Here is a 14,756-nt window from a genome sequence, read left to right as displayed (position 1 = left end):
CCTTCTTTTTTTTTTCTAACGCAATTATACCACCGGAATACATAACTTCAAAAAGCATTGATTTATACTACTAATTAATATAAGCTCATCAACTCGTCCGTTAGCTTTTACACGAAATATAAAGGGATAGGTATGAATTAGATATACAACCTTTAGAGGCTGATGGGGTAGTATTCCTCGAAAGAGATGAAAAGGAACGAAATATGCGTATGTCTGGTAAAGTGAATCGTTTCAGAGATATTCCGCAAAGTAAATATCTTATTTTGCAATGAGGATTTTGAACTCAAATAATGCATTGAGTGGGTATATTTGTGAGAAGGTAAAAGTACAAAAAACAAAAATTAAAACGAAGAAGAAAAAAAATAGGGAAGGAAAAGAAAAGCAAAAAGAACATCGAAGAGGAAAAATATGTAGAATATTGCGTTACTCGTAGCACGAAAAATCTATGTAGATTTAATTTATCTGGAAATAATATTTCTGAAATGTTTACTGTTGTTTTTTGTTTTTTCCCCAAAAAGCAAAAACGTATGTACGTAGGATAAATCTAAAAAACATAGAATCGATGACTAGCATCAGCCTCTCCTGTATTCATATAAATATAAAAACAAAATTCAATCTGAAGAAACGACAAGAGATAAGTAAAAAAACAATTTCTAACTTTAACTGGAAATAATCCAGAGGTCGGTTTCGTAATTAACGAAACGGCAGATGGAAGGATGAACAAGACGAGAGAAATGGAAAAGTGTGGGGGTGTGTGTATGCGCGCGAGGAAAAGGGAGAGGGCGACTCACCAAACGGAAAATCGTCTTCTCGGAAAGGTCGGCGGCGGTGGTGGGGGAGCCCGATGGCTCCTGTCGACCGATTCACTTCTCAGAGCTTGAACGGCCTTCGGTACGGCCCTGAAAGGTTCCTGAGTTGTCCTCACAAAAGATCCCGCGACGACGGCGCCATTTCCAACAGCGTCGCTCAAAAGATGGCTCCCACCACCTCCACAAGCACCCATACCACCACCACCACCACCACCACCACCACCACCACCACCGTGGAAACTGTTCCATCTTCTCACAGGGCCCCTATTGTTGTTGCCGTTGTTGTTGGCTGTGGTAGTCGTGCTGCTACCAGTCCCAATGGGGCCACGAAATTGATTTGTGTGTTTGTGCATCCTCCTCCGTGTTTCTCAGAAATCGATTTTCACTCGCCTCCACGACTTCTCGCATTTCCTTCTCGTCTCCATCGTATCGGTAATATTCACAACAACTATCTCTTATATTTCTCGAACTACATCCTTCTTCTACTTTTCTTTTCTCTTTGACTTCTTTTAAGTCTATCCCTTTTGTTGAATAAAATATTTCCTTCCTTTATAATGAGACTCCTTTCAATGCTTAAAAGCCGAAGAATCAAATAAGGACTTTATCTCTTCCAAAACATTAAAATTCCTTTTGGTCTTCCTAAGAAACCATCTAGAAAAGTGTTCGCGAGTTGTTATGATCACTCGTGAACGATCCTCCGAACAATCGATTTCTATTTCCGATATTTCCTTCGTACTCGATTCGTGCGTCTACCAGGAAAGAATATTGTCGGTCTAGAATCATTTACATAAATATATATATATATATATATATATATATATATATATATACTCTAATAACAATCAGAAATTTTTTCTTCGATTCTTTTCTACGTGCCCAATCGTTATTCCTAACCTTTTTCTAACAACACAAGAAACGTGCCACTTGCGTGAAAAGGTACGCTCGACTAACGGCCGACGCGTCTCGTACTTATCTCTCTCTCTTTCTTCTCTCTCTCTCTCTCTCTCTTTCTTCTCTCTCTCTCTCTCTCTGTCTCTCTCTCTTTCTCCCTATCTTTAAATTGTGCTTTATCAATTCGGTGCGTTTGCACGGAAGCACGATAACAGAACGAAGAGAGAAGAACTACGCGATGGCGACGACGACGACGACGACGACGACGACGACGATAAAATCCGAGACAACCGTAAGGGAGTCGTCGCTTCTTTCGAGTTAGCCGCGTAGTGGTATCATAAAACGATAAGTATCCTCCTCCTCTACCTCCTCCTGTTCCTTTTCCTCCCTTTCTCCCCTCCCCGTCTCTTTCCAGTAACAATCCTTCGTCCAATTTCGAAAGCTGCTTCGTGAGCCGTCTCCTATCAAACACGGCCGTTTGATCGTAAAACTATCGTTTTCGTTGCAATGTGCGTTCTAGTAGAAGCGACAGCTCGATTTCGTATCGTTTTCAACGAACACCCTTATACGACCGATAATGCGATCGTCGATAGGAAACAAAGTCATTCGGATGTTACCGGATATTGTCGTGTTACAATGAAGATAAACGAAAGAATATTTCGAAAGAGAATCGAATCACCAATGGTGGAATCGTATTACAAACACAACATACGAATACAATGGACAATCGAATCTCGCGCGAATTGGAATTTTAAATCGATCGGAAATTTTTCGTGTATAAATCGATATCGACATATATATATATATATGCTCAATTTCGTACATGCCTCGTAAATGATCTCGCTACGATACATTTGCCGTATGGCGAAGCACAGTTTTATATGAAATATAAATTATTATTTGTGCTAATTTAAAAGAGAGTATTGAAAAAAAGAAAAAAGGAAGAAAGAAAGAAAGAAAAATAAAGACAAACATAGAAAGAAGGAGATAAAGAAGAGAAAGAAGAAAAGAAAAAGCATCTATGAAACTTGGAAAACATAAAACAGAATGAAAGTTGAATTTCTATCATCGTCCCTTTTTTACATCGTCGTAAATTACGTCTATTATGTACGCTGTGTAGTTCCTCCGAACGAATCTTATATCTTCGAGAAATAATTTTAAATACCGAGAAATAAGTTCGAAAAGATCGTGGAAAAAGTAAATTTCCTTGTACGATTGATAATAATTTCGAATAAATTTGTTGTGAAAGGAAGATCGAAAAAAAAAAAAAAAAGTCGATTTATTAGGACAAAAAACGCATCTGGTCAAACACGTTCATAACTGTTAACTATTATTATTTCACCGATAAGTAAAAGAAAAGTTATAAAGATAGAAAATCCGAAGTTTTTCCGTGATTTATCTTTCGATGTATATGTATATACTTTATAATTTGCATAGCTTTATGTAATATCTGTCGAATAAACCTTAATTCTAAAGTGACGATAATCCGAACGAGAACAAGGTAAGAGTAGAGAGGTTTAGAAGAGGAAAAGAGAGGGGGGAAAAAGTGAGAAAATAAAGAGAAAGAGAGAGAGAGAGAGAGAGAGAGAGAGAGAGAGAGAAGGAGAGAAAGAAAAGTCCACGTATAATGGCACCCGTGGGAACAGCTTAGTAATGGCGTGTACCAAAGTGCATAAGAGGCCCCGAAGGAGGGCTAGGTTTAAGGATAAGGCAAGAGAGTGGGTAGACCTTCTCGAGTAGTGGATAGAAATTCAGTGAGCTTGCAAAACCCCTTGAGCACGCGCTCGAGAAGGCGGCTCGTCTTCCTCTTTTCGTAGCAGCCAAGCTTACGAAAGGAAAATATAGGAGTACACACTTTCCCAACGACGTTTGTGCTTTTCCGCGCTGAAAAAGATTTCCTCGTCGACTCTATAGTTATCTGCCTACCTGCGTAATTCAGACATGTGTACGTAACGCAACTACGTATGTATTTATGTATGTATGTATATATGTATATATGTATGTATGTATTTATGTATGTATGTATGTATGTACGTATGGATAAGAGCAAACGTCTGACTTTACTTTGCTCGTGATACGCTCTTTTCAAGTCGAACGACGAAATCGAACAACGAAAAGAAGTAACGATTTGGCTTATCTCGATTTTCTTCTCGTTGAACTTAAACTCCCTGATATTTTCACCGACCCAAAATTGATCCCCGTCGAATCGAATTCATTTCATATCGTTTCATTTCGTTTCGTTTCGTTTCGTTTCATTTCGTTTCGTTTCGTTTCGTTTCGTTTCGTTTCGTTCGTTCGTTCGTTCGTTCCAGTTACATGCGAGTGATCTACTTTTTCTTCTTTTTCTTTTTTTTCCTTTTTCCGTTTTCTCCTCCTTCGCTTTTTTCTTTACTTTTTTTTTTTCATTTTTCTCTTTTTTCCAAACGGAACAAAACTTTTGCAATTGAAATCGTTCGAATAGAAAAAATTACGTTATTCGATATACATACGTATCAATATTCTCGTAACATTCGTCATCGAATTGACCGCCGTTTTGAAAAAATAAAAAATAAACGCATATATTTTTGTTAACGTGTTAAACGACGAATATAAAGCTAAAAAGAGACGATGGACCTTTCCATCTCGTCACGTTAAAAAGAAGAAAAAAAAAGAGAAAGAACAAAAAGAAAAAACAGAAATTCCGGAAAAAGTAATTAACTGTCGTAATAGCGATAATTACCGGTGCAGTTTAACGCCACGTTAGGAAATAGGAGACGAAGAAAACTGCTCGCTCGTAAAAGCGCGATAGTCGAGTACATGTGTATGATTGCTACTCAAATATTCAACCGTCTGTGTACGTTTTTCTGCGTGGATGTATCTTCCATTTTCACTGTCTCATTCTTTCTCACTCTCACTTTCACTTTTTCTATCTTTTTTTCTTTGTATATTTCTCTCTCTCTCTCTCTCTTTCTTTCGAACGTGCTTGAATTGCTATCCAAAGGGAAAGAAAGAGAGAGAGAGAGAGAGAGAGAGAGAGAGAGAGAGAGAGAGATCGAGTCGTGTTGAGTATGTTGAAGCCATACTTGCTTCTAACGAGGATTGGTCTCTTTAGGTAGAAATGTATACATATATATATGTATGTGGGTGTACGTATGTACGTATGTATGTATGTATGTATGTATGTATGTATGTATGTATGTATGTATGTATGTATGTATGTATGTATGTATGTATGTATGTATGTATGTATGTATGTATGTATGTATGTATGTATGTATGTATGTATGTATGTATGTATGTATGTATGTATGTATGTATGTATGTATGTATGTATGTATACATGTGTTGTATATGTTAGAGAATGGTAGAGGGCGAAGGAAAATCTCGCCAACTTCATAGCTTCTACCTGGAACGCTTTACGAAGGACTTAAGGGAAGAACATTTTACAGGTGCAGCGGTTGTATCTACTATCTCAAAGCAAAACTTCTACGATATTTCTGTTCCTTCCATACCTTCCATTTTCATCTCTCTCTCTCTCTCTCTCTCTCTCTCTCTCTCTCTCTCTCTCTCTCTCTCTCTCTCTCTCTCTCTTCTGTACTTTCTCCTTCTCTCTCATTCCATTTTATTATTCCCTTAGCTTCAGAAGCTTTCCAGCATAACTGTCGCGTAGTTTCTAGTAAACAAGTTCGCCGATATGACGTGATACTAGAAGAAAATTGCTACGAAATAATCGCGATATTATATATGTATACGTATATACACCATTCTGTATATATACTATAATATAATATATATATATATATATATATATATATATATATATATATATGTACCTAATGTATATATGTTGCTCCACGAACCGTTCAAAAATTTACATTTAAAATATAACAGATTGTATTTTAATCTCGACTATATCCGTGCGTACCTTCACCTTTAAATCCTTCCCCTTTGAACTTTTTATTCTTTTTTAACGAAAGAAGAGATAAAACGTTATCCCGCGATGTTTGTGAATTCCTACCTCGTGAAGAAAGTTTTCTTACATAGGATTTGCAAAGGTAACGTAAATTATCGGCCTAGGATAAATTGAGTTCGAAAAGTGGGATTAAACCTGGTGGAAAATCGAATGTTACTATGTACTTTGCAAACGCCTTGAAAAGTTACGACACAAAAACTTGGAAATAACGAGAAAGAAAGTCACGATGGTACCCATCACCTTTATATACCAACGCAAGTCATATAGGATTTCTCTTATTGTTGGGAAAGAGAAAAACGAATGTAAAAGCTACGAAACGAAGAGGAGTCATCGAAGTGGCAAAAAAAAAAAAAAAAAAAAAAAAAAAAAAAAAAAAAAAAAAAAAAAAAAAAGAAGCGAGGGAGAGAGAGAAATACGAAAATAATCGAAGGAGAAGCAAACCAACGGAGAAGTTAATTACAAGAACGATAAGGTGAAACGAAGTGGAAGAAAAATTTCAATTTCCAACGAAATACGCGGACCGTGTCTTCCGGTACAACGATCCCACTCAGCGTAAACGCAATTATTAATTGTAATGCCCTCGTGTAGCCGCCTTGATTAGCACGATTCCTTTTTTTTCTTGTTTTCCTCTTCTTCTTCTTCTTCTTTTACCTTTTTTTTTCCCTTGCTCGTTCATAATGAAAGTAGCCGTGCCATGAAAGTAGCTCGTTCGTGTAAGGCGGTTGAAATATAAAAATTTTAAGCGACTACGATCAAAATGAAAAAGATAAAGATAAAGATAAAGATAAAGAAAAAGAAGAAAAAGAAGAAGAAGAAGAAAAAGGAGCCACGTTTTTACCTTCGAATTTTAACCAATCAAGATATCTTAAGAAATCTTATCGGATTTTATTTCGATAAGATTCCTCTCGCTTTTCGCTTTCTTCTCATAAACGTAAGTATATGCGTATATATAATACATAAATGCTATTAGTTATATAATTTGCCGTCTAAGACGGAAGAAGTATCTACGTCTGTTATTAAATATTAGCTTTATGCTCATTTTTATTCCTATAACGTCATATTTAGAAAAAAAAAAAAAAAAAAAAAAAAAGGAAAAAAGAAAGAAAAAAAAAAAGAAAGAAATATAAGTATTGAGAAATGTATGAACGTACGCGTTGATCCTTGAAAGAAAAGAAAAGGAAAGAAAAAAATTTAAAAAAAAAACAAAAAAAAATAAGAAAAAAAAATAAAATAAAGAATGATGGAATTCTTTGAAAATAATGATCGAATCTAGAAAGGTAAGAGAGTTCGCAATCCTTATAGCTATTGCCAGTTATCGCGTTTTTTAAAGGGAACAAATGAAATTTCCACGTTTCTCTTCGATGCGACAAAGTGGCTCATAATTCTTCTTCGTAGTATCGCATGTTTCCACGAGGATTCGCATAGTTGACGACAACGATGTCTTCGATTTTCGAACTATCGTCTAACTAATTGCCCTCCTCTCCCTAACTCTCCTCCGTTAGAATCTCACAAATTCATCGAAGTTATGCTTGCGGTTATATACGAAAAAAAAAAAAGAACGAAAGAGAAAAATTAAAATTTGAAGTAATTATAATTGAAAGTAATAATCATAAGAATGTAATTGTGTTACGTTAGTATGTCAACAATAAATATATTTTAAATGTATTCGAGTAAAAGGAAGATCCCATTTAAATATACTGACAACGAAGCCGAAACCAAAGTCGATGAAAAATTGGTATTAAGTAAGAGAAACTTTTTTTTTTATAATCCTCCATCACCATCCGCCTATCCAACGTCGTTTCTCGATGAAGAGCGATGCTCGGAGCAAAAGGTCGCCATTATTTTTCACACGTCTCAGACTACACTTTACGACGTCGAACGGGCTTAAAAGCAAATGCGGCAAATAAATAACATAAGTTAAATATTTACGAGATACATCCTTCTTTTTCGACATTGCAAATGACCGATCATCAACATTCCATGTATATTAAATGAAACTATAGATAATTACGTATATTGAACCTATCAAAATATATTATCGACCAGCTGTTGATCATTAAGATTATACAATCGATAAATGTATGTATATATAAATATCGATGGTATTTCATCATAATCGAGAAATTGAAAATAAACGAACTTATAATGATAACATCATGACGAATACCGAAGCGACTACATTTCAAATACGTATCATTTGACGTGCATTCGATAGTACCGAAATGAAACGATGATTAAACGGACTTTGTTCTTCGACATGACATAGTAATTGATACCAAACGAACCACAGAGACTTCATATTCCCTTGGTGACGAAAACATATTGATTCGTCGGACGATAAATTCAATCAAGTGATAAAAGAGGATAAAAAAAAAAATAAAAAAAAAAAGAAAGAAAAAATAAATAAAGAAAAGAAACGTCTATTTGAAATACTATTATCGTACTAATTTCATTTATCCAAAGGATTCTCTTTGAGACGCAACAGAGTTGAACGAATCTAATGCTATATGTATAGTTGAAAAAGATATTTCTTTGAAAAGATAAAAGGCTTGTTTTTTCTATCTTTTTTCTCCCCTCCCCCCGACCTATATATCTCTCTCTCTCTCTCTCTCATTTTTTCTATTTCTTTGGAACGAGTTTACAGACGCAAGATAATATAATTGGGTAAAGTAATAGAAGAAGAAAGAAAGAAAGAAAGAAAAAAAGAAAAATAGAACAAAACAAAACAAAACAAAACCGAGTACTGCCTTTCGCTGGCTCATTTCCGCATCGCCGTGTATCTTTTCCATGAGATGAAACGCAAATTACCGAGCGTCTCTCTCTCTCTCTCTCTCTCTCTCTCTCTCTCTTTCTCTCTCTCTGATTTCTAGACCAACGGATGAGAAATCTTCCACGAAAAGCGTAATAACAATGAGACAAAATATAACGAGGAAGAAACGAGGATCGAAGGGGATGTTCCAACGGAAAGGTATGGGAAGGGAGATAGGTAGGAAGGGAGGGAGAGAGCGGGAGAATATGAATATAAGCAGAAACGAAAGAAAGAAAGAAAGAAAGAAAGAAAGAAAGAAAGAAAGAAAGAATAACAGAAAGAGAAAGAGATAAAGGAACGAAAAAGGGCAACGAAAGAGGATAAAGATCCTTCTACTCTATTCATGGACAACCTTGACCATTGTTGAAGCTTGCTCTAATGCCTACCGATCCTTGCAGGTTCATTTTTTTTTTCTCGCCCTTGCTTTCCTAACGAGCGTCATTCCCATAAATTTTCTTACCCTTCCTGGGATCGTTAAAAATCGTCCTATGTACTCTTACTTAGATCTTTTAGAAATTCTTATTAAAACGGCTACCTCTCAAAGAAAAAACAAAAAAAAAAAAAAAAAAAAAAAAAGGAAAGTGAGATATTTTGTCTCTGTTTGTCAATGAATTTGAAAGTGGTATATATAGAAGGGTGGGATAGAGAGAGGGGGAGGGGAATAGAGAGAAGAGGACATGTAGAAATATTGATGAAGTAAGTTGTATCATTGACGAACTAGCGTTAACTTTAAAAAAAAAGAACTTATGCCCTTTATAATATTTCAGAGCAAGGACATGGAGATAAAAGAAGGAATCACCGTTAACGTTGGATTGAATCAACGCAACATCTCGTCTGGTTCCTCGTTTCCGGCAACAATATCGACGTACCCAACCATCGAGCCAAGTCGACTAATGAATCGAGCTTCGACGTTCCTCGTTAACGGCAATTATCAAAGGAATCGATATATGTATATAGAGAAAAATGTTCGCGGCTAGAGTTCGTTAGCAGTCAACGCGGTAGCTGTTTTTTCGTCGCGGAAACTAACGATCTTCGTTCTTTCTCTTTTACTCCTTTTTATCGACGTCAAATCATGACGGGTGGCTTCATCGTTGAACGCATAGAAAACGATTTTCTTTTCTTCCTCTTTTTTTTTCCTTGTTTTTCTTTTTTTTTTTCTTCTTTTTCCTTTCTTTCCCTTGAATGAATTTTATAGTCAAAGGAGAAAATATCGTAAATTTTTTTTTTTTTTTTTTTTTTTAAGATCGTTAAACGATCATAAGATTTCTACGAATCGTTTATGATGACTTGTTTTATACACGAATTAACTTCTTTCTCTCTCTCTCTCTCTCTCTCTCTCTCTCTCTCTCTCTCTCTCTCTCTCTTCTCTTTTTCAAATCGTTTTATCTTTTTAATAAAATAAAATTCTTACTTTCTTTTTTATTTATTTCTTTCCTTTTCTTTTCGTGCAGGATTTATATGATCCCTTCTTTCTGAAAAAGTCCTATTTTTAAACTTTAAAAATTTATATGAAAAATCAGATATAAATATATTTATACCTAATAAAAGTGAGAGAGACAGAGGGACAGAGGGAGAGGGAGAGAGAGAGAGAGAGAGAAAGAGAGAGAGAGAGAGAAAAAGAAGAAAACTGTGTAGACGTATGTGAAAGTATAAAGTGATTAAATATAAAGTAGAAAGTTCGTTTAAAATAGTTTTCAAACGAAATCGAAAAAAAATTTTTATTTATGGCCAAATATTTCTAATTTTAATTCGTAAATTCTCAAAAATGTGAATGTCAAAGATTCAAATTATAGACCATAAATACGATCGTAGATCGGAAACATATTTGAGACATTCGGTTTCCTCATCGTTGTTCTGTTCCCGTAATACATATCTCGATGTTGCAATCGTGCCGAACGTGCTATCGGTTAAACCAAAACCGCGTTACGAGGAACACACAAACTCGAGTAATTCACCGTCATGTGGATTTCCGCAAGCCCGTACGACGAGGAATCAAACCTGTATGTAGGATACAGGTAGATATATCTATATATTCGATCTAACGAGAACTGCGGGCTCAAACGATTCGAGGATTTTACTTCTCCTTCCTTACTCCTTTGATGCTAGGAGAGTTAATTCCGCTCATTACCATAAAACGAAATCGTTCATCCACGAATTTAACGAAGCGGTCAATGCAAAAGAGGATATCCGTGTCGCTAATATGACGTTTGATGAAAATTCATTTGAATGTTATGCTTTTAATTATATCCAATGCGAATTGGATAAAGTAAAAAATAAAAAAAAGAAAGAAAAAAAACTAATCAAATAATATGAACGGGTTATCGTTATTTCGATTTTAGAAGAAATTTTTATGACTTTTATCCGACACCTGATTCAGTTCGAAATAAATAAATAAATATATAAATAAATAAATAAATAAATAAATAAATAAATAAATAAATAATTAAAAAAAGGAAAAAAGATCGTTTTCAAATTTCGAACCTTTGCTTTAATATTAAAGCGTGCCGAGGAATATATACTTTTCTTTTTTACATTTAAATAACGTAAAGATTTTCAAATACTTTTTAGATATCGTTATAACAAAGAACGAAAAAGGAACAAAATATTTAATATCCGTACAAAAATTACGCGCATTCGGTATACGTCGTTTCACGAATATAAATCATAATTCAAAATTCTTTTATAATTATATGTTTGATAGTGATTAGGAAATAGTTTGCGATAAAGTGAAATCACTTTGTAATATATATTGCATTAGATATTTCACCGATATTTATCAATATGAAATATTTTTTTTTTTTTTTTTTCTTAATAACTTAAGAATGTACGTAATAAACTAAGAGAAAAGCTATTTTCAAATGTACATAATCAGATTTTGTTCGTTCTCGTTGCTTCTTTTCTGAAAAATGGTATCTAAAAGTATTTAAAATCTACATATCATTTAAATATAAAACGATATGTACCCCTTCAATGTATTTTAATATTAAGATGAAGGACTGATATTTCAGGATGATTCTTTTTTCTTTTCCTTTTTTTTCTTTTTCTTTTTTATAATTTGAAGCTAAACTGGAGGATTTACTCGTCAAAGATCAAATAGATGGCTATTTTCTTAGATTTACTTTCATTCGAAATAAAACGATCATTTTTAATTTTGATAATGGATTAATGTCGATCAGTAATTTTTTTTCTTTTTATTTAATTTTTTATTTAACTTTTTCCATATCCAAATCCGTATATAACGTCTTTAGATTACGTGACCTCGCCAATAGTTTTTTTTTTACTACGTCATAACTTATTTATCTGATACCTACAACAAACCGATACGAAGATATAGATTGATCGTGGAACGAAGCGATGCGAAAATCTCGAAAAAATATATTCCATCGAACGTAATTCGTGTATCGTTGGATACGAGGGATAAAAAAGATCGACGATAAAATTTTGACGTTCGACATGGCAAAGTAATATTTCCAGGGAACCCTTCCTAACCAAATAGGCAGTGTGCTTTTTATTACCCCTATGCCAAATAAATGCCACGAAATAAAGTCGTTTGTTCCGGAAAAGGGATAGGGGGAGTGAGATTGTAAAGTAGAGGGAGGGGGGGCGGGCGAGGAAGCGGGGAGGAAGTTCGGACGATTTACGAGAAAAATCGTTGACAAAGAATTCACGATACTTATGCGCATATCGATAACTATGTCCTATATGTTATAATCCATGATGAAAAGAATATAAAGAAAAAATTATTCCATTTCGTATCGATATTATACACCATAGCTTTACGTAATCTTTTTCATCTATAGTTTCACGAGTTGATCAACTTTCCCGAATTGAAAACCACAAAATGAAACTTGATTTACACATGTAATCCCGAACCTTATCGATTTCCTTTTTTCTTTTCTTTTTCCTTCTTTTTTCTTTTTTTTTCTTTTCTTTTTTTTTTTTTAATTTTTTTTTTTTTTAATTCTTTTTTAAATTCCTTTCAATTTATTACACTCACTTCCAGGAAGAAAAACTCGGAGAGAGCAACTTCACTGGCAACTATATCAGAATGGTTAAACCTGCGCGGAAATGAATTTTAATTCTACCATTTTATTTTTATTTTTAACAAATAAATAGTATTTACATTTGAAAATTCCATTTTACTAGATCCCAACGTAGATAACGTTTATTCCTAGAAGATATAATATATATTTCTTTTCTTTATTTCTAACTTTTTTTTTCCGACATTTATTCCTAGAAGATGTACAAATAAATATATGTCTTTTTTCTTTCTCTTTTCTTTTTTTTTCTTTTTTTTTTTTTTTGTTTTTCTCTCTTCCTCTCGCGATTCACAATGGAAAACAAGAAGAAATGAAAACATTTTCAATGAAAAAAATTTTGTCAATAATAAAATGATAGAATTCTCGTATAAGTGTATCGATAGGTTCGTTAGTTTCACACTTTTCACCAGGAGAAATTTCATCGACAAACTTCATCAGAAAAGATATGGTCATGAGAGGTTGGTTGTCGGTTAGCCGGTCGATGAATGAAGGGCTCAGCGGAAAAAGGCGAGCTTTCGAAAGGGATGGAAGATAATATACAGGAGGAGACTGAAGCCGTTCGTTCGATGATCGCGATTCAGTATTATTCGAGAAAAAAAAAAAAATTTATAATAGACGTGCTTTGTTCAACTTGCATCTTCTTCCTACGTTCACTTTTTTTTTTTTCTTACGAATGATATTTGTCAAATATAAAATCGCGGAATGCGCTCGGTGACAGAGACCGGGGTGGGGGGAGAGGATAGAAGAGTAAAGGAAAAAGAATGAGAGAGAGAGAGAGAGAAAGAGAGAGAAATTATACGTATAACTTCGTGCATGATGAAAGTGTACGAAACAATGGTTTCTTGTTATTAGCGTGTACGTTAACGAAACCATGACTAAGCATCGGGAAAAGTGAAGGTAGTATACGCGCTTACTTAACTATAATATACGTAGATATATCTCATTTCTTTTTTTCTTCTCTTTTTTCTTTTTCTTCCTTTTTTTTTCTTTATTTTTTTTTTTTTTTTTTTTTTGTTTAAGGTACTCAAAGTAGAAGACGAAGAAATGAAGAAGGAGAAGGAGAAGAAGAAAGAGCGCAAGCGCGTGCACGAGAAGATCTACACCGTGAGAGAACGACCCTGGATCGCCTTGGGAGTCGGGCCTCCATTCAGAAGTCTACCTTTCCCACAGTGTCTTCCTCCAAACGAAGACGACGAAGAAACGCGTAACCGAAGAAACATCGGTCAAAGTTCAGCGTACCTAGCTACTTCTCTTTCTTTCTCTTTCTCTCTCTCTCTCTCTCTCTCTCTCTCTCTCTCTCTATCTTTCTCTCTATACGGACTATTTATCCTTCCATACTAGAAAATATTTTTATCTATATATTTATGCGTCACCATCTGCTTTTTGAATATGCTGCATCGAATCTCATGACAAATCGGATCGGGGGCGGCCAATATTCGTGAGGAACGTTATCGATATAATACCAGAAAGGAATAACAAAATACAATACCGTCCACTTATTTTTCCTCGACATATCTCCACTCCCCTCCTTTCTCCCAACTAACCTTTGTATAAAATCTTTCTCGTGAAAGAGAAAGAGTGGGGAGAGAGAAAGAGGGAGAGAGTGAAAGAGAGAGAGAATGATGTTTACGATCTATCCTCTTATCACTTTATTCGTTTAATAATATATCGGATTTTTTTCTTCTTCTTTTTTTTTCTACCTCCCATCTCCTCCACTCTTTTTTTCTTTTTTCTTCTTCTTCTTCTTCTTCTTCTTCTTCATCGCCTTAAAGTCAAATAGGGCTACAATTACAGTGCGCGCGCACGCGCGTCGAACGCGCTCAATTCGATTCTATTAAAATTCATCGTGAGGAACGAGCGAATGATCCGGACGAAGGGACCCCAAGAATACTTCTCCCGAGGGAAATTTTCTTCTACGAACATTGGCATCGGCCAATGGATATCGCTTCGAAAAAAAAAAAAAAAAAAAAAAAAGAAAAAGAAAAAGAAAAAACTTTCGACGACTGATTTCCAAGTAATGCATTTCGGTCGAGACATTTCAGAAGAAAAGAGAGATTCTAAAGAGATACAATGGCAAGAGTACAATGCCAAGGGAAAGAAGAACGCGAACGAAAGACGAGGAAGTAAAGGATAAAGTAAAAAAAAAAAAAGAAAAAAAAAAAATACTAGAGAAGATAGAAGCAAAGAGCAAAAGTAGGAAAGCCAAAGAGAGAAAGAAAAAGTAAAAAAACGAAAAGAAAAAAAAGAGGAAATAA

General features: G+C 34.7%; 1 protein-coding gene across 15 annotated transcripts in view; it reads right to left on the bottom strand.

Annotated features, from left to right (window-relative positions):
- The window catches only part of LOC118444948 (rap guanine nucleotide exchange factor 2), a 128,189-nt gene that overhangs the window by 42,429 nt on the left and 71,004 nt on the right, over nt 1-14,756 (bottom strand). For 11 of the 15 annotated variants that reach the window (XM_085662847.1, XM_035873761.2, XM_085662852.1 and 8 more), the window contains exon 2: nt 792-1,460. The exons of the other annotated variants lie outside the window; for them this stretch is intronic. In XM_085662847.1, the coding sequence (XP_085518973.1) occupies nt 792-1,162 (371 nt within the window). In that variant the 5' untranslated portion in view covers nt 1,163-1,460. The remainder of the gene's footprint in view (nt 1-791; nt 1,461-14,756) is intronic. 15 annotated transcript variants of the gene reach the window in all.

This window comes from Vespa mandarinia, chromosome 1 (genome assembly GCF_050613455.1).
Source record: "Vespa mandarinia isolate Hongniang chromosome 1, ASM5061345v1, whole genome shotgun sequence".
NCBI lineage: Eukaryota > Metazoa > Arthropoda > Insecta > Hymenoptera > Vespidae > Vespa > Vespa mandarinia.
This window is presented reverse-complemented; position numbering and strand designations above follow the sequence as displayed.